Source organism: Eublepharis macularius, chromosome 10, assembly GCF_028583425.1.
Source record: "Eublepharis macularius isolate TG4126 chromosome 10, MPM_Emac_v1.0, whole genome shotgun sequence".
Lineage (NCBI taxonomy): Eukaryota > Metazoa > Chordata > Lepidosauria > Squamata > Eublepharidae > Eublepharis > Eublepharis macularius.
In genome coordinates, this window is record NC_072799.1 from 26,081,347 (window position 1) to 26,102,069 (window position 20,723).

General features: G+C 40.6%; 1 protein-coding gene across 1 annotated transcript in view; it reads right to left on the bottom strand.

Annotated features, from left to right (window-relative positions):
* STPG2 (sperm tail PG-rich repeat containing 2) overlaps positions 1-20,723 on the bottom strand; it is a 306,478-nt gene that overhangs the window by 196,588 nt on the left and 89,167 nt on the right. Inside the window, exon 11 of the mRNA XM_054990485.1 lies at positions 2,260-2,419. Within this exon, the coding sequence (XP_054846460.1) occupies positions 2,260-2,419 (160 nt within the window). The remainder of the gene's footprint in view (positions 1-2,259; positions 2,420-20,723) is intronic.

Consider the following 20,723-nt stretch of genomic DNA (forward strand, 5'->3'; position numbering starts at 1 on the left):
TCAAGATCTGCCCTGGTCCAGCCTCCATGTTGTGTCCGATATACTAGAAGATCCCTGAATCCCACAGCCTCCAGGGTAAGACCCCTGGTGACCACCTGCCTTCCCTACCTGTTCAAGAGCCAGTGGAACAAAGGGACCACAAAAATCAAGAGTGGACATGTCCACCTCAAGCATGCCCAGAGCTTCTCCCATGACCCCAGGAACAAAGAAGATGGAGAAGGCACCTGTCACTCCAGTCTTATCTATAAGGAGAATACCATCCTTTAGCTGTCTGCAGACCCAACTCTGCCTACAGGAAAGATAGGATCGGTCCCTATAAGAAGCCTTCACTTTCAGCTCTCACCTTTGCTGGTTAAACAGCTCTCCAACTTAACGCATGCTAGAGCAGAATAGCTTCCTGCTATGCAGCTCCTAGAAGAGCCCTGTGCCCTTCTCCCTGGTTGGCCTGGTAAAGAAGGGGACAGACCAGTTCAAACTCTGTGGACTGCTAACAAAGTTCAGGTTAATTACCTGTTTTACTAGTCTCCATGATTATATATTTTGCTTATTACTGTATTACCTTTAAATTCTTAGAACAGATTACTTACTTTTTTCTTGAGATCATATCAAAATGTCTGCATTTTACAAGTGCCTTCTTACAATTAACTGAAGTCACAATTAGTAAGGATCAAGCTACATTGGGACCCAAAAGCAATCTAGATTGTGAGATAACAGCTTCCCCAGAGCAGCATCACAATTACAGAGTCCCATTAAATCAAAACCATTTTTAAGTAAACTGTTAGAAACCCTGAAAGACAAATGAAAATTGGGCTTAATGGCATTGTTGTAACTTTTGTTATGGGATGCTTATCCTTCTTCAGCCTATACAGATCTGCTTCAAGTGATAAACCCCACCAATGCAAAAGATGTGGTTGAGAGAAAACAAAGAACCAGTCAGATTTACATTATTCCAGCTAAGAAAAGCCAGTCATAACAAGTGGAGTCCGGGGATATAGGCCATCAGCGACTTCCTCTGAGTAAGAGACACTAGGCTCAACCACCATGGGTTTAGGATTCCCAAACTCCAGGTGGTAGCTGAAGATCTCCCAGAATTACAAGGTGGACTCTATGGCATTATACCCAGCTTGAGGTCCCTTCTCACCCTAAACTCCACCCTCTCCAGGCTCCACCCCCAAATTTCTAGAAATTTCCCAATCCAGAGCTGGCAATCCTACATGGGTTGGATCCAACTAGTTGGTTCCTGTGGAGAAGGGGGTCTCATTTGAACACCAAAATGGCTCTGCTGGGGATCATGGGATGTGCATGGACAAGAGGCAAGTGGGACAGGGGCTGCAATAAGAGGAATTTGATGAGGTTGAGTTGGAAAAGCTACATGGCTCAAACCCCTACTGCTCAAAACACAAACATTTCATTCTGGTCCAATGCAGACATAACACACAACATAACCCATGTTTTCCATGGGGAAACATTTCCTTTAAACACCTAAACACTGATTAAGAATTGTCTGAAAACTAGTGTGTGAAACAATAGTTCGAAGAAAGAAAGAAAGAAAGAAAGAAAGAAAGAAAGAAAGAAAGAAAGAAAGAAAGAAAGAAAGAAAGAAAGAAAGATTGACCTTACAAGCACTGACTGTATAGTTATAAATTAAAAAATTTACCCCGCACACATATCACAGTTCATATAATCTGACACACTGTGTACTAACTTACTTTTTTCTATCTCTAAAATACCTCAGAGTACAGTACTAACAGATACCACATCAGTGATTCATTTCATGCATGTTTTCACAAAACTCGTCTCCAGCGACATGGTTCCTGTTTCTCAGTTACTAGGTATTTTACACGCTGAAACTGTAGTATGGGTTACTCATTTAATTTTTGAATTCATTTTAGGTGATTAAAATTGTTAGGTTCCATTGCAATTTAATAATCAGCCAGTTTGAGAAACAAAATGTTTGGTTAAAAGGTAGTATACAAATATAATAAATAAAGACTTGCATTGCATTGCATTGAGGTCAGCTTGCTCTACCAATATATAGCATGCACTATTAATTCCACATTTAGTAAAATCACCTATAGCATACCTTAATATCGATTCTTGCGTGGATGAAAAATAGCGAGCTCCCTTTTAATCAGCTAAAAAGCAGAGTTATTGCTGGCAATGCAGAGACCTCAAGACCTTTAAAATGGAGGTTTTAATTTCTCTCCTTTAATCTGTTGGCAGTTATAGTTTTCGTGGGAAAACACGTAGTCAACATACCTGGAATCACGGTCTTAGGCAAACCTTGCCTAGATGTTCCACTGAGAAAAGAAGCATGTTTTCTTTTAGCCACTGTAGTTCGGGGGGGCATGTACTCGCGTTTTCCTTGAGATTTTGCAAATGATTTTTGAACATCGTATGACCCCGGTGGTGGAGCTTCCTGCAATATTAAAGAAATGGAAGCATCTGCTGAAATACTCTGACGCTTGTGTGCATGTTACAGGAAGCACAATACTAACTTGATTGGAAATAAATGACAAGCACCAAATAAGGATCTGTTAAAAGAAAGATTTACTGCCAGTCCACAAGAGCTAATACATGTGCTGACAAAGATATTTAGTTTGGGATGCAATGAGACCATTGTGTCAAAGGGACTCATGTTAATTGCACTGAAATTGTGACTTAGACCTGCAGACAGCATCATCAATCAACACCTGCTGTGTTTTTAACAGCCACCATCACTAGATGAGGGGACAGACTAAATGACCAGCAAAAACTCATCTATGCAGAATCCAGAAGGCTTTTGAGCACCACAGAACCCAGGGGGGACATTTGGCACAACTCTGCACACAGGATAGCCGGAAGTAAACTTTGAGAATGCAAATTACAAGTATCAAAAAGGGAAAGAAGACTAGACTTCGTTCATTTAGCAATATGGAAATCACTTTTGCATGCCATCCATACGGTACCCACGGATGCCACACTGCCTACCAGTGTGTTCCCTGGCTTCTTGAGTCTAGGAGGTAAATTGCAAATGTTCTCGATTAGAACAGGAGGAGGGGGGGACTTTGGCGCACGCTTCACCAGCTGACTGACTAGCAAAGCTCTGAGCTTATTATAAACAGGTGAATCACAGCTGTGTGCCTGCATCTTGGCTGCAGACTTTCATGTGTCTCTAAGCTTGGCAGCCGCTTCCTCCTCTGGAAGTGGAGGCCAAATAGTATCTCTTTTCTAAGTCAAATAGTTAATCCTGACTTTTTTTTGCCTCTTGGGGCAGGAGATGATTCAAGTGAGTCTGTACAGGTCTATTTTGCCGATTCACTTCCCATACTGCAGCTTTTTTCCCCTGACTGCACCTGATTTGCCACCATGAGTAGTCATTCCAGCCACTATGTGCCTTTTCCACAGCTTTCCTGGGAGCATTTATACCATGACTTTAAAAAAAAATCTGCTTTGCGGTCTACTGTTTCCCCGTGCATACTCTTTATTCCATTTTTGAGTGTTCCACCCTCTTCCCCCATCTCATCCCCTGCCAGCCCACTCCAATGTGATTGGCTATTCTCGTCTATCCAGCCACTCCTTCTCTCCTCCTTTCCATCTTCCCTCTCATCCTCTCTTTCCTCTTTTTTAAAAAATATGTTAAGTCCAGCACAGGATAGATGAATAGCTGGTTCGGAAAGCATGGAGGGAGAAGTTCCTTTTTCATTCTTTTTGAAGAGAGACCCCCCCCCACAGCTGAAATTGACCAACTTTCATCAATTTCACCTCCTAGCTAAGTAGAGGAGGCCGGCCAATCTCACCCCATTTCCATCCACACCTGTTGCTAATAAAAAGTTTTTTAAAAGCTACCTCCTTGTTGAGGACAAGCAGGTTGTCATCGTCCATGTCCCCCCCCCTCCCAGTTCTCAAGCTGAGAACCAGCTGGAATGTAACTGCCCAAATATGACCCCCCCACACACACAAATGAGGCCACATGGACCAAACATGAGAGGCACGAATGGCCACATACAAGCCAATTCTATACCTTTTGGCTTCACTTCAGGGAGAGAGGAGTTATGTCATCAGTGCAGAAGGGGCTTCAAAGAGCCCAGGAAACTTTACCCTTGGATCTGCAGGAATGGCCCATTTAGAAGTAGATATCTCTGTTTTAGTATAACACTTGACTCAGAGCCTTATGACATTTTTGGACCCTCCCCACAGTTTGTAATTGGCTCTACTGCCATTTTGTGGGGGCACACCTACCCTTCCTCAAAATTACAAAAAGACCTATAAGCTCAACAAGTTAGGATTTCCCGGTTTGTAAGATCAGAGTGCCTCTCACTTTTTAAAAAACTTCTGGCTAGAAAACACTTAAATACAACTCGTGGCCCTTTATCACCATAAACCTAGATGGAGAGAAAGAACAAGCGAGCTCAGAACTCATTACTTTAAAAAACAAATGCATACCAGAGGCAGAAGGAATTCAACATCATGCAGCGGGCGGCTCAGTCTAACATTAATAAGATTTAATTTATCTTTTTTTAAAAGATAGGTGATTATTTACATTTATATACTGTGTGTGAAGTGATAATGTATTTCCTTATTCAGCAATTCTTAATTGAACAGTTCTCGTTTCATCCCAATTGAAGAGTGTTAATTTATTATCAAAGATGAACATGTTTACTTCAAATTTAATAGTTTCCAATTAAGCTAAAACATTTACTCTTCCATCATTTATAAACTGTTTCCGCTAAGTTGCTAAATTAATATTTTTAATCAACATCAAAGAAACATTAGTATTAATAATGACGATAATAATTCTAGGCTAACTATGAAATGTTGCATGCACCAGACTTAAAATGCAAGTGTCTTAAAACATCAGATAAGGCTTCCATCTAAACATCTAACTATTGGACTCTCCTTTTTTATATGAAAAAACAATCCCAGATATGAAGTATCGATTACACTTTACTATTTGTCCGAAAAGGGGGAGAGAGGACATACTTATACGGATACGGAGATGTTCGGCCGGGCCTTTGGCTGAGTGCCAGCGGGTGTCCTCCTTCTTCCATCTAAGACTACCACTTCTTCTGGGGCTGCCCTCGGCCATCTGCTGTGCCCGTATACGGACTCCCAATATTTGTTTAAACAGCCTGCTCCTGGACTATTTTAATGACTTTTTAAAAATTATTATTGATTTTATGTTTTTGTGACTTTTAATGTATTTTTTAAAATGTTGTTAGCCACCCTGAGCCCATCTGTGGGGAGGGCAGGGTATGTATGTATAAATAAATAAATAAATAAATAAATAAAATAAATAAATAAATAATGCCCTGTCCCCAGTGCCAAGAAAGAAATTATCAATCTTGAAAGAGCTTTACCTTCTAAATGGAGTACTTTAGGCCAATGATTTCCACTGAACAATTTGGACCCACTATGACAACCTTCCTGATAGGTTCCCTGGATGATGTTCAAGCTTCTTTGATTTTCCAGCATTTGATTGGCCTAATAGTTTATATTCCTTTTGTTGGTCTTTATGGTACTACTGGACTCAAATCTTGCTCTTCCTGTGCTATGTAACAGTTTTAATCCAGACTCTGCTTTTTATTTTTCTGTGAAAAAGGAACAATCTCTTACTGATTTCCTCAACCTCTTGTCACATCAGAAGTGATGTAAAAATAAGCAGGAGAAGACCCTGGGACCAAGAGCTATACACTAGTAGGTCTCTAACAAAGACAAAGGAAATCTGGAGGGTCCTAGCAGTGAACTGCTTGGAATCAACAGCAAGCACTCCTTCCATCATTTGTGGCAAAAGAACTGAGCCTCAGGTTGTCTCTCCACGGTCTCATATATCCCAAATATTTCATCATTTTTCTTGCTTATACCTGTACTAAGCAGCATTAGAGATCAAATATGATTTCCATCTTCAAAACCATGGCAGACAGGGACAGAAACTTCAGCACTGTCAGATACTATAACGAAAATCCAGGCACAAATTAATAGTTAGCCTGGTGGGAAGACAGTCAACACAACAGAGTCACTTGATTCTGTAACACTGAGCTACGTATTTATTAATGTAAAGACACATATAGAGTTTCAAGGACAATCACATACAGAGTGCAATTAATGTAATGTTATCTGGGGCTTTTGGAAACATGGCTCACCTTGCCCATTCACCCAACAAATATTACCAGGATTCACATCCTGCAATCTACTACGGGTAACATGTTTCTAACACTCACAACACAAAGCCTACCTGGTAATTTTCCCCTCCCCACCAAGTGTAATTTATTCAAATAAAGCAAATAGTGGTGAATTCAAGATTTTTTTTATGTATACCTTATCTTAAAGTATTTAATATACAAAGAAGCAATTACTTTACATTATGTCCGCTATGCCAATTGGGATTGTAAGGTTCCAGTTGTTTCAATTTACAGACTCAAAATGCTCATGGTGCTGAGGAAAGGTTAAAAATACAAATGTTAATCACATGTCAAATGATACTAAGACGCAATGGACAAATTAAATATTTTGTTCATATTGTAAAATTAACACTTGTTTTTCACCTACTAGGTAATTTTCATGTCTGGTAAATCAGCCACGCAGATTGACAGCATGTCTTGGAAGTAATCAGCTATGCAATTTAGAGTTTAAGAATTTAATCTGTGGTGCTTCTAGTATTTACTTTATATAGTATTTACTTTATATTCCACAAAGGAAGGTGAAAACTCCCACCAGGATTTTCTCTATTGCAACATGGTATAGAACATAAATATTTCACAAACCAGAAAGAGACCATATGTGGGAAGGTTCCATACAATATATTTCTTATGTTTTCAAAGAGTTCATATTTTTTTCCCCAGCAACTGTATTATATAGCCTCATGTTAGCTCCTTATTAAGGGCTTGAGCTCTTGCGTCCAAATACTTTGGCAGCAAGATTGATGAACTAGATGCAAAACTCAAGGCTCGGACATCTTCAGAAATCAACTGCACTTTGGGATGGATCCAGTCAGCTTTTCATTTAGTACAAAATAAGAGGTCTCCACTAACCACCCCAAAAAGACTAGAGGTCTTCACTAACCACCCAAAAACCCGTTACATGGCAGATCCCACTTTTTTATTTTTGGTGAAGTGCAGCAGCAAGGATAAGGGGCTGCCAATTTGAGAACAGAAGCAACAAGAGGGAAGGTGCTTTTGTTAGATTACTTTATGCATTTAAAATATTTATATGCCTCCCTTTCTTCCAAGCATCTCAGAACCAAAGCTGAGTAACAACAATATAAAATCAATCTGATAAAATGAACATTAAAACAACCAAACATAAAAACATTAGATTGGCCTGCCAGATCTAAAGCACTCTTCCTTGTAACATGTTGTCTGACCTTCACTGGGCCAAAACTAGGGTTGCCAGCCCCCTGCTGGGGGTGGACTATCTATGCCCCCCATCAGCCTCCACTCCTGTCTGGTGAGGGGAAAAGGAGTTGGGGAGGCAAGTAGGGTTGCCAGCCTCCAGGTAGTGGCTGGAGATCTCCCAGAATTACAACTGGTCTCCAGGCCACAGAGATCAGTTCACCTGGAGAAAATGGCTACTTTGGGGGGTGGATTCTATGGAGTTATGCCATGCCAAGGTCCTTTCCCTCCCCAAACCCCACTTTCTCCAGGTTTCTCCAGATTTCACACCCCAGATCTCCAGGAATTTCCCAACTTGGAGCTGGCAACCCTAGAGGCAAGTCAGGACTCAGGAGCTACCAGAACATGCAGTGAAATGGCATGTGCTCCAGACAATGCACTTCTAGTTGAAAACAGGAAGCTACAGGGTCTCTGCTGTCCCAAATTGGCCCCAAATGCTATGTTTGGGATGGAGTTCGGCCCCAATCAGAACCCATAGCTTTTGGTTTTCAACCAGAAGTGACATCATCAGGGCCTCTGTAGTGCAAGGGAACTTGATCAGGGCCCCCCACCTGCATAGTGACCACCTGTTCCCTGCTTTTAAGGTAAACAGGGCTGGTGACCCTAGCCAAAACAAAAGTAGTGTTTGCTCTTTCACAAGGAGTTTCCTGCCTGGAATACTTTACCTCAGGGATCTGAAAGCATATCAAAACCATTTACCTCTGCTGTTTCCTCTTTTTATCAGCTGGTCACTGCTCTTCAGTAGAACATATGAAGAGCATCTGACAGAAAAAAGAGGCCCCACACTTGTCTAGATCTTGTCTCCAGAGATCCAATTTTCCACAGCTGATATTTGTAGACTGTTCTCTTTTCCAACACTCTATATTTGAATTAATTCAAACAGCTGTTTTCCTGATTTATGAAGGCATATTGTAACATAATTTGAGAACCACTCTACTACAGGTACATTGTTTGATGCTAGAGAAGCTTAACTGATAAACTTCGCTTTCATATAGATGTTTTAATCAATTACCATAACTGGAACAGAGAAGGAATTTTCTTCCAGGTCAAATTGTGAGGTGACTCTAAGGCAGCAATTTGCCTTCCTTTGTAAAGTAAGTGGTATTGTGATTTGAACTAGTTTCTACCACTTAAGCTTATTCTTTGCTTAAGCATATACCTTAACCCGGCGCTCAGTCCTACTGTGAGGCAGATTCAAAGTCCTGCACTTTGCCTGTCAAGAGCATTCATTCAGACAACAGGAACCAATTTTTTGAACTGTGCCACCATCAAGGATTTTGCTTTTTTGCATAATGCTGGACTAGGTGGAAAGCCCAACTTCAATTCATTTTTGTATTTTGTACTGCATTGGGCTGAATCCTCTCAGCTTTTTCACTGATGCGTGAGGTGGGAGTGACCTCCTTTGCCTCCGCAAAAGGATATGCTTCATCAGTTATTGTATCAGGAGTTAGCATATTTGCACCAATTCAGATGCCCATCTCAGAGGACCTACTGTTCTGATAAGCGCTTCTTACTGAAATCTAAAAATTCTCCCATGCAGCTCTTTAAAACTCCAATCATACTGTTTTTAAGTTCTGAACTCTATTTCAAATACTAAAAAGCATGAAAACTGGCATGTAATTGAAATCTAGTTTTATTCTGTGCGTAATATAATCTTACTAATATCTCTATCAGACATAAAAGGATGAGGCACTTTATAAAGGAGTCTATCACTCATTCATACTATTCAGGAACTGTCATGATCAAAATTTATTTTTAATTTTTTTCATATATTTTATAGGATTAAACTAAATTGTGTTTTGCATTATTCACTGCATAATTTTTAAATGTCTGGATCACAGTCATTTGAATCTACAGCTTAATACATTAAAATTAAATGTAAAAAATTCCATTGATAATTTTTTACCTTGCTACAGAAGTATCACTAATATCGAGTTTTTACAGTTCATTATCTAGAGATGCTTACACCCAAATGCTGTAGTTGTGCTTATGATTTTTTTTTATTTCATTAAAATATAGATGCCTTTGTACCCCAAAGAAAATTACAAAACATTGAAGTACAGTTCTATAATTGGCTATGAAAGTATGACTTCCAAGGACTTTGCACAGTGAAAATCAAACAGATTTTCTTCTGTCTTCCAAATATAAAGGCAACAATATTCATGCTGTCTTGTAGAAGGCAAAAAGATTTAAAGGAATCCAGTATTATACAAAAGTTCTTAATTGTGTCTTAGTAAACATTCCAAAACGGGAGGAGAGGAATTTGAATATTCCCAAGGGTAACAAAAACAAAACAAAAGCCAGGCATGACTAAGTAGTTCAGAGCAGGGCTCTCTTGGAAATAGTCACATGGCTGGTGGCCCCGCCCCCTGATCTCCAGACAGAGGGGAGTTTAGATTGCCTTCTGTGTGGCTGAGCGGCGCGGAGGGCAATCTAAATTCTCCTCTGGCTGGAGATCAGGGGGCAGGGCCACCAGCCATGTGACCATTTTCTTCGAGGGCAACCCACTGAGTTCCACCACCTCTTTCCCCAGAAAAAAAGCCCTGGTTCAGAGTATGTTTTATGCTGTTTGAGGAGGCAAACCAAGGTTGTATTTCTCATACAAAAAGGCATATTAAAGACTTCCATTGTCACTTGGAAAACCATAGCAGTGCATGAGCTTCTCCAGCAACTTAATTCTATCTTTTTATATATATATATGTAATACCAGTAGGGATTCAGCATTAACCTTTTCACACACTGAGGTCATTGGTTGCCATTGTTTGTCCAACAGGTAACATCCCCTTTTCAGGGATTTTTGCGTGGGATTTCCCTCCCATCTAACCAGAGCAATATATAAAGGCACGAAATATCGATCAGCTACAGGGGCCTTCTGTGTCCTCTGATTTCTGAAGCGAGGCAAGTGGCTACTCACAGCAGGTCTCTGAGGTGCTCACCAGATTTTGAAATTCCCACCCTACATCGGTTCATCAGAAACCAAGCCTCCTGATCTTTAGAGATACCAGGCAAAACCTGCGTTGTTCTTCTTTTGAGTTGCTGTTTCTCTCTCACACTTAAGACCTGCTGCCTTTTTATGAGGGTTTTTCGCTGTGGGCTCTTTAGATTTAATTGCTAGCTTCATTTAGTTTACTGTGGTTTTTTAATTCATTACAGTGTCATGTTAATAATTGTTGGAAGTTGCTTCATGAACAACATGCTGGGAGATGGGACATAAATATTTATGTATTCTATATACACATGTACACTAGGTCTGTAGTAAAGTCACAGGCTTTATATGCATAAGCTAAAGTCCCAGTGTTATCTTCCCAAACAATCAGTTGCACACCAGAAATGGGGAATAAATGAGTCTGGAACAATGAACACTATAATCTTACAGAAGTTCTAAAAGTTGTTTGCAATACGGTATGGAGGGAGAAAAAATGCTGCTGTTCAGGGATCCTTCATATTCTGTTATTCTGAATCCTTACAAAACCACACTAGGGAAAAATTAACCATTATTCTGATTTTCCTAAAACTGCTTCGAAAGGTTTAGAAGAGAGTAACAGCTTAGGATGGCACTGTTAGTTCATTGCTTTGTTCTGCCAGAGTCCTACTCTTAAATTTCAGCTTAGTACAATCTCCTTATGTTGGTTTTTTAAAGTTTGCAAAACGTGCTTGTATTGTTTTACATATAAATAAGTTTGTGTTTATTAATGTGGAGGATTTGACTGTTGGTTACTGTAGGTTTAAATGCAGGCCTTCTGAGGAAAGGAGGAGGGGGATCTGGATGGGTGAATGGAGTGTGCGGTGATTGGATGGTAGTTGTAACCTAAGGGGTGGAATGAACTCAGCTTTTGGTCAGAGAGCTGAGAGAAATTCTGGCTAAATCAGGCAAACTGTGTGTATCTCAGAGAGAGGTTATTCTATCTAGGTCAGGCAAGCTGTGTGGAAAAGCTCGAGTGAATCAATAGCTGTGTGGATAAGAGGAATGTTTATGTGTGGAAAATTTGTGACTGGGTCTGTGAATATATCTTTAAGAATGTATAACTATTTTGAAACTAACAAACTTAAGAACTGTTCATAAACCAATACACCTATCAATACTGTAATAACAACAATATTCCATTTATATAACACCTTTCAGGACAACTTAACACCCACTCCTAGCAGTTTACAAAGTGTGTTATTATTATCCTCACACCAATCACCCTGTGAGGTGGATGGGGCTGAAAGAGCTCTGAGAGAGCTGTGACTGGCCCAAGGTCATCCAGCAGGCTTCAAGCAGACGAGTGGAGAATCAAACCTGGCTCTCCAGATTAGAGTCCTGCCACTCTTAACCACTACACTCTGCAACCATCATGCTTATGTATTTATGAATAAATTCTACTTTTGGTTAAGCAAGAAAGGATCCCTTTTTTTACCTCACAACCAGCTTCATGAGCTGACCATTCTTTCATACTACCATCTATAACTAAGCCTTCCTAGAACCAGAGGAGTTAGCCATGTTAGTCTGCAGTAGCAAAATAGAAAAGAGCCCAGTAGCACCTTTAAGACTAACCATCTTTACTGTAGCATAATACAGGTTCTCGAAAGCTTATGCTACAGTAAAGTTGGTAAGCCTTCCTAAAATACCAGTTAAACTGAAGAGACCTAAGGCAAAAGCCTTTGGCAGCAACAGAAAACATTTTGGGAAGCAGCAATATATAGGTCACACAAACAGGGCAAAATGCCACAGGTGGTTTTAGCAGTGAGATTCAAACTCCAAACGGGCAAAGTGGAGAACACACGAAGCTCTGTGTGTGTGGAGAAAAAAAGGAATGTTGGTTGTGACCAGGGTCCTCCTGAGGTAAAGGTTTCAGGTAATGTAAGGAGGAGCTGCGAATAAAGGGTCAAGGCAGGTTTTAAAAAGCATATGTTACAATGATCTTTTAGAATAAACTCATATATTATTTATATATAAAGTCATATATTATTTACACTATTTACGTGTCACGTTTAGGAATATTCGGAATAATATATTAAAGATGCAAATGAAATTATCACAGGGTTGGATTACACTAATTCATTCTGTACAAACACTTCATAAATATAAACAGCTTTTGGTTACAGTTGAGCGATATGCTCATATTACCACAATTTTATAGCAACAATATAGGCTGCCAATTTGTTTCTAAGAACAAGCCTTTGGTTTTTAACCTTATATTACCTCTCCCAGCACAGCACAGCAACTGTAGGTTGTAGTTCCCTCCTACTGAGACATCATATCAAGTAAAAACCTACTGGACTCAGTAAAGATCTACAGCTTTTTTTCTGGTGGCTTCCTCCCTGCAGAATGAGTTGCCTGAGGAGGTGTATACAGCATCTTTACTTTCCTGCTCTATTGGCTGTGTCAAAGCAGTTTGGTTTCAACAAGTGTTTGCCAGCTGATTGAAAAGAGGAATCCATGAAGAATACTATTTGGGCTTTTGACTCCTACTACTGTTTTATAGTTATACAAGTGCTTTAATGAATTGTGGTTCTGTATTTTATTGTTGCTTTAACATAATTTGTATTTGTTGTGGATTTTTAAACCCCTTGAAAATGTACAGAGAAGTGGTATAGAGTTTTAAATAAATATAGACCATCTAATATAATTGCCTGCTCATTACTAGAAACCCAAACTAAAATATACTAGACAGATGGTTGATTTCTTTTTTTAAAAAGGAAAGAGAAGAATGGCTTACAAGCATACATTCTGGGCCACTTTGCTATTATGGCATCTAGAGGAGAAGAATTATCCTTCTTGGTTTATAAAAGAGAGATTCACATTCTTTCTTTTAAAGCATAATGTCGGCCAAAATTATCGACAGAACTGCTATTTTTCATACTTGATACAGAGGAACACATTTTAATCCATTAAAAGAGGTTCCTTAAGCAGACAGCTAAAAAACACCCCAGATGTTCAAAAACAAGTGTAGAGTGAAGATAATACTAACATAGAATAATTATCCACATTTGGATGGGGGAGGCCAATGCTCTGAACATTAAACCCTCCCAAAGAACTGACATGATTCGTGCTGTGAGAGAGATGGCCTTACTGTGAAGCAAAATTAGGATTTAGAAACGATAGCAACTTGTTATCCAAGAGAACCTTGGCCGTTTCTCATATTCTTAGCTTTCTTTCTGACACCCTGTTTTACAACCAAGCTCATTTGAGGTATTTAGGAGACGATGATGTCTAGAGGTATTGTTGCTTTGAAGGCACAAATCCTGAGAAAACAGTGACTTTGTCTTGTTTAAATGTACCCTGGCAAAAGCTGTATACAAAGCCCAAATCAGTGTATGGCATAATCTTTTTGAAGCATACCTGTATCTACAGTATAATATAATGTGGTGCTGCAATACAATTTATTTACATCTTCCATTCAATCTTATCTGAAAACTCTGAGCAGGTAATGGTCACATTAAAGTATTGTAACTATGCTACAATATCAAATATATAAGTTAAGCCTATCTCGATCAATAACCCATAAAAAGAAAACAGAATAAGACTGCTCTGCAACATTTCCCTAGAAGCCGAGCAGAAAAATGACAGTCTTAAATACCTTCCTAAACATCACTACAGTCAAACTTTGGCAGATTTCATCAAGTAGTCTATTCCAGAACACCAGGATCACCACAGCTAAAGCCCTCTCTCAGAACCTAGCAGATCAAACCTTCCTCTTGAAGGAATCTATAACCTGACCTCTCTGGCTTGTCATAATGGGCCAAGGGAAATAATATAAGAAAAGGAGACTAAGGGCCAAACTACACAATAGATTTTTTAATGAGTAGTTGGGCTGGGAAATTCCTGGAGATTTGGGGGTAAAGCATGAGGATGGCAAGATATGGGGAGGGAAAGGGCCTAATGCCATAGAGTCCACCCTCGAAAGCAACCATTTTCTCCAGGGGAACTGACCACTGACAGCTGGAGATGAGTTGTCATTCCAGATCTCCAAGACCCACCTGGAAGATGGCATCTCTATTAATGAGTTGTATCTAGGTTTCCTGGACCCAACTCACTTTCAACTCAGGGCTAAATTACAAGTGACTCCTGACACTAGTTGGACACTTGTCAGCTTCCCTCAAGTTTTGATGGAAAATGTAGGCAGCTTGGTGGAATGTTGGACAAGTGACAGTTGAAAAGTCCATTGGACAGCAGTCGGAGACCCAAGCTGCGAGACCAGGACGTCTACATTTCCCATCAAAACTTGAGGGAAGCTGACAAGTGTCCAACTAGTGTCAGGCGTCACTTGTAGTTTGGCCCTCAGTCACACAACAGCTGCAGGAATGTCGCTTTTAAAGGCTGCAGGAGCCGATTTGCCTCAGGACAGCAGTGTGGGGGGGCGCTCCTGCTTCCCCCCTTAGCCTTCTTCTTGAGCCAGAATGACTCTTGGCAGGGAGTGATTTGCATAACTTGGAAGCTACACATGCTCAAACTACTGTGCGTGAAGTGCTAAAGGTATGCAAATAACTCCCCATTAATAGTAGTATCTTGATAAAAGCCCCACACTGAGCAAGTTGGCCAAAAGAGCATGACTCAAATGTGACAAACAAACCAGACTCCACTGTGATAGAACCTGGAAGAGTGCAAACAAGGGACATATTCCCAACGCAGCCAAACCTTCTAGGAGCCGTAGTATTTCCCAGGTAGCCTGTGGCCACATCTGAGCATGTTCACTCTGTATCTGGGAGTTCTTGGGATTGTCTTATAGTTTCATAAACAGTTTACAGCTGTCCATTCAATGGGAATCTGGTTTCACCTGGGAATGGCAAAAGGTCTCAACTGCACTTCTGTATGAAGGCCTTTCAATACTACCCAAATCTATAGGACCACCATGATCTTAACACTAATTCTGTTCTTCTTCTCAATTCCTTATATACATGGAATGCTACCTTGGTCATGGTTTTCAGAGGACCACTATTGCCTCTCTCATCTTGTCTCACATGCATACACAGGATGTCCTTCTTCCAGCAAGGTCATTCTATAATCACGAATCCTGAAAGTATGAATCAGAGTATGAATTTGGCCCAGTTGAATCGGGCCCTATTGCTTGAATACTTGAAACTTCAACTTAGTCACTCTCTTATGTCAATCCACAAGATATTTTAAAAAAATAATAATAATGGCAGTTTTCTTTCCGTAAACTTACATGAGTGAACCAGCTGGGATATGCTGTCAGGAATGATGATGGGCAAAGCATTGCCATGAAGTATCTGAAAATTAGTTTTTATCAAAGGCTAATCATTTATCAAAAAGCCGATGACACAAACAGTAAAAGCTGTCAGGTGACAACTGCTTGGAATACATAAGTCTCAGTAGAATCATTTATTGTTGCCTACAGTTAAAGTTATGCATGTTGTGGGCATTTAATGACATCTGACTGGTTTGATTTATGCTGTCTCAAGCTTGGAACAAACTGGGGTTTTCCCCTGATGACAGCCAGTGTTCTCTAAATCAGTAATCAGAGACCTGGTGCAACACATCCATCAATATAAGCAACTACGGGATCAATTGCTTATTAATGGACAACTTAGCATTTATTGCACCCAAAGGATTTCTCTATTGAGGTCCGAGTCTCTAAGGGTGTATAGTAGAGCTCATTCTGCTAAAAGAAAAAGAACACTTGAAACACTTGATAAACTAGGAACGACTGACATAGCATTGGTTGATTCTATATAGGGAAAAGGCACCTGTGTTTTTAATATGTGCCTTAAGGGACAGAACCTTGACAGATTCAGAGTATTCTACACACTACTACACTACAATGAGAGCAGTTCCTATACAAGTCCTACCCTATGGAATCAAAGCTCTGTTAAAACTATTATGGCCAATTGATGAAAATTCAGAAAAACAGATCTTTATTTTTCTCTGAACTCGTTTAGATTGTTCTATGATATAGTGTTTACCTTGTGGCCAAGGTACACATGAATCCGGTCCTCATACGCACACACACGCTCCTCAATATATAAATATAGAGTCAGTCCACTGGTCTATCAATGTCAGCGTTGTACTACTACTGAGTCACAAACACTCCAAGGTAAGCCAAACTTGGCATTGCAGTAATATCATTTCCTACTTTATCGTATTTCTACCTAATATTGATTTATTTTTAAAGACTTCCCATTTAGATCTGGCAGCTAGAACTGAAGAGTATGAATAATATGGCTGACACCTGTACAGGACAAGTTATTTGGAAATGCCAGGCCAAAAATGCCCTATCTAGTTATACTTAAATGAAAATTTAAAATGCATGTGGTGAACTATCCATAGGAATTCCAAGGAAGTATCTGTGGAGATTTTGAAAAAAATTAGTGATAGACATGTCTAAAGTGACTATCATTTTTTTTTTTGCTTTAACTCAGAGTCAGGACTGAAATGAATACATTTATAGAAGTCCCAAGAAAATAACCACAATTTTGACAGTAGTAGATTTTCTCTGGGGACTTCCACATCTCTTCAAACTGTTGAGGATCAAAAGAGTGACACGCAGGTGCTGGCTGCTTCTGCACTTCCACTGGGGTTCTTCGCATTTTCTGTTCAGATTGAAGCTCCTCACATTACAGCAGAAGTTGCATTTGAAGATCCCCCGATTTCCTAAAAGTGGATTTTCAGGCGGCATAAGAGGCAATAGTGGGAACAACTTTTAAATAGTGATGCTGCTTGGTCACATATTTCTGAAGCCAGAGTAAGAACTTCAGCTACTTGCAGTGCTCACCTTCACTACAAAAGCTGAGTTCTTGCTCTTATATTCCCGGGAAAAGAATGTTTCTTCCTTTCACTGCCCACTTGAAACTGGTTGCTACTGAAGATAGGCAGAAGGAACAGCATTTTCCTCTCCTTCCCCTGGTGGCTCAGTTTCAACAAGGTCTTAGATACTTAATGCACCCTCGGAAAGGTAGTCTTGGGATGCCTGTTTCTGAGGATGCATCTGCTGCCTTGGACACAGCTGAAAAAATGTTTAAGGCAATAGACGTTAGAGATGTAGCTGTTAGCATCGGGGGGGGGGGACACCCGCACACACACTTCCTTTCTCCTGTCTGTTCACTTACCATCTGTCATAGAAGAGCACTAGATGTGACCACAGCCAGACAAATTGGGGGGGGGCACAAGGAATGGAAGGCAGATAGGGATGCATAGGAATGGGGAGAGCATTTTGGAAAGCATTAGGAGCTCTCAATGGCTTCAACAAGGACATAATGGGACTTCCAAATCTTTCTGAGAGTCAGAATTGGGATCGGGGGTGGGGCGGGAATGGAGCTAGTTTCCTGTCTTTTAGCACAACATCTTGGCTCACTAATCTCAATTTCAAACTGATCTTGGGGGCAGGGGGAGAAGAGAGGTTTTCCCATCTCTGCTTTTGCAAGATGCAAACAAGGGGATCTTATAGGCAAAGCAATGCAAAGCTTTTGTCACGGCTTCATCATGACACATTATTTCATGATGAACAGTCAAGCACAGTGAACACAGCCAAGAAATTAAAGCAAACCATAAAATAAGAAACTTCATCCTATGTGGGAGAAGTAGGCTTAATATATCGCTGTATAGCACACATATCCAAGGAGACTGATAAATAATGACATGGATATATAGGTCTGTGCTACTCTTGTGCTCATCAAGTGGATTTCAGAAAGGTCTCTTCAGATTAATAAAGTTTCACAGTAGGCTGAAAATCAGCTCATTACTTCCTACTCAGATTGCCTCAGAAATAGCTTCACACTGATTCTTGGAATGAACAGTGCACCAAAACTCCTGTTTAGCTGCTACTGGTTCCCAGGCACTAGAACAATGAAGGGGGGGGGCCAACAAAGACACCCTTTAGAAGAGGAGAAAAGTCTACAAAGGTCTGTGTCAATTTGTGAGACAAGAAAGAAAGATGGAGAGCTGTTAATACTAGTTTATTAGGTACTATTTTAATCACTCACACCACGGAGCATAAGAAGATGGCAGAGAAATCCAATAGAACCTGCCACAACATCATGCTGGTTTTCATTAAATTTGTTGAAAGGGGACTCAGCATGAAATTATTAAATGACTTGCAGTGGCAAATGACTAAAATGCTTCATCTATTTATAGCCATCATACTCCATCATTATAATTTTTTTCTAAAACAGTGACACCTCCTAGTTAAGGCTCTTGTCAGCGTTTCTGAGGAGGACACGTTTTTAAAGGTCTCACTAATGAAAACCCAACAATACTTAATTGAAATTGAGCAAAAGCAAATAAGCACAAGAACTTTAAAAACCTGTCACACTTTTGATGTTTCTTGAATATCACCAGCATTGGTGTATAATTGGATTTAAGGCTGAAGGAAGACATTACCAAGCATGTGTTGCCACTGCAACCCCAGTCTCTGCAAGGTCTACAGCTAAGCTTTCCCAGCCCCTGCTCAATTGTCATTGGCTGCTGCTTGGGGAAGGGGGTTAGGGAGGCAGGGAAAAGAAACCTGATACGAACATGGGCCTGATGTTTCAGCACTTCATAACATTTGTTCCCAGCCAAAGTTTTGTTAATTTGCATAAGGCTTCCCTGGTGAAATACATTCTGCGCAATGCATGCATCGGTTGGGAGTGGAACCGATTGTATTTAGTGTTATAAGGTGCATATGGCCTTGGAGGAAACATTTGTCTAAAGGGGTTTGGGTATATGGGTGTAATATCCAGAGACCGAGCTGTCACTTTATCATCTTTGATCTTTTTGATTGCCTCATCTGTGGTGGATTAAAATAGGTTTGTCCCCTCAAATGCAAGGTCTTCTATCCACATTCTATGGTGGAGGGCTAAAGCAGTGATTCTAAGCCACACATGTCTATGAATTGTAATTGTAGAGGCCATAGCTCTAGAAGAGCTGGCACTATTCCTTTGTTGTTTGGACAGCCTTAGAGCTTCTCCTTGTAAAATTTTTGCTAGTCTTTGCTTATCATCTGGAATAAGGCTCAGATATGGGCCAATCTTTTCCCATAAGAAGAGTTGATATTGGACAATAACAGCCTCATAGTTGCCAATTCTAACGTTTAAGGCTGAGGAGACATGAACCTTTCTGCCCAGTATGTCTAGCTTCTGGCCTTCTTTATCTATCAGAGCCAAATGGCCCATGCTTTTTTGAAGGCCCTTGCCTTGCAGGGTCTCGGTGACAATAGAATTGGCAGGCAGGTGAGTAAACAGGAAGCCTGAACCATCCTGTTTCATCTTATACATATCCAGTTATTTTAGATGTTGCCGGAGTTGAGGCGGATCTGGCCCATACATCTTTCATCACATCTAGCATGCCTTGCATGATTGGAAATTCCATTGGTCCTGTCACTTCCCAGTGAAGGACCTTAAAGACTGGATCCAAAGAGGTCGGAGCAAAGCAGGTCACCTCAATTTCCAGGGATCTCGCCATCCAGACTAACTGTTCAGTATACAAGGAAGATCCTCTATTGGAGATACAGCAGAGTCCTTTGTTAGAAACAATATCTGATCCAACACTGGAGTCATCGTCCAAGTGTGTTGTGGTATCCAGAACATGGATGTCTTCAGGAACCGTGGGTGGAAATGATGTAAGCTTGGCCTTACTAGTTCTTGGTTCCGGGTGAACAGAGACATAACTGTCTTTGTCGTGGAAGTAATAGTGGGGAGGAGGATACATGCTTGGTGACCTCTCAAACCCATAAGTGTTGTAATGATAGGGTGAGCTGTAAGGAGAATAATGGAACTGATGGCGCCTGTGATGTGGAGCCAATTCCCAATGATTGTCATTTTTGGACGAATCCAAAGAAGCCTTGCATCTTTCCACAGGCCACATAAGAGAAGGGGGCAGTGGGGAAATAGCTGTCATCAAATCTAAATCTCTGGGATCTTGCCCTCTGAGCGAGATGGTCCCAATGCAGAATGGCATCTGGGCACTGAAGAAGGAGTTCTCAAAACCCTGGGCAGACTTGATGCCACTGATGTGGTTGGAGTCAAAGAGGAGGACTTTTTCCTCTTTTGCGACTTCAGGGTCAACTGTTTATTGGCATGCTTCTCTTTGAGCTTAGCCTTTTTTTAAGGCAGCTCTGACTGGCACTGAGGTGGAGCCGTCGAGGGAGCGACTGGAACTGGTCCCATTCAGTGGCTATAGGTGTCAAGCACACTGGAGGAACCAAGGAGGCCCGTTATGGGTGCTGTAGTCCTTTGCCTGAGGCATTAGTATTCTTGGAGTCTACCATTCAGGGCTAACTCCCAAACAGCCACTTTCAAACACAATGCCCTTTCATGAAGTGCTTTGAGCCTAAATTGTTGGCAGACCGTACATCTCAAGATGTCATGGCCCTCACCCAGACATAAAAGGCATTTATTATGCCCATCAGATTGGGCCATATTCATACCACAATA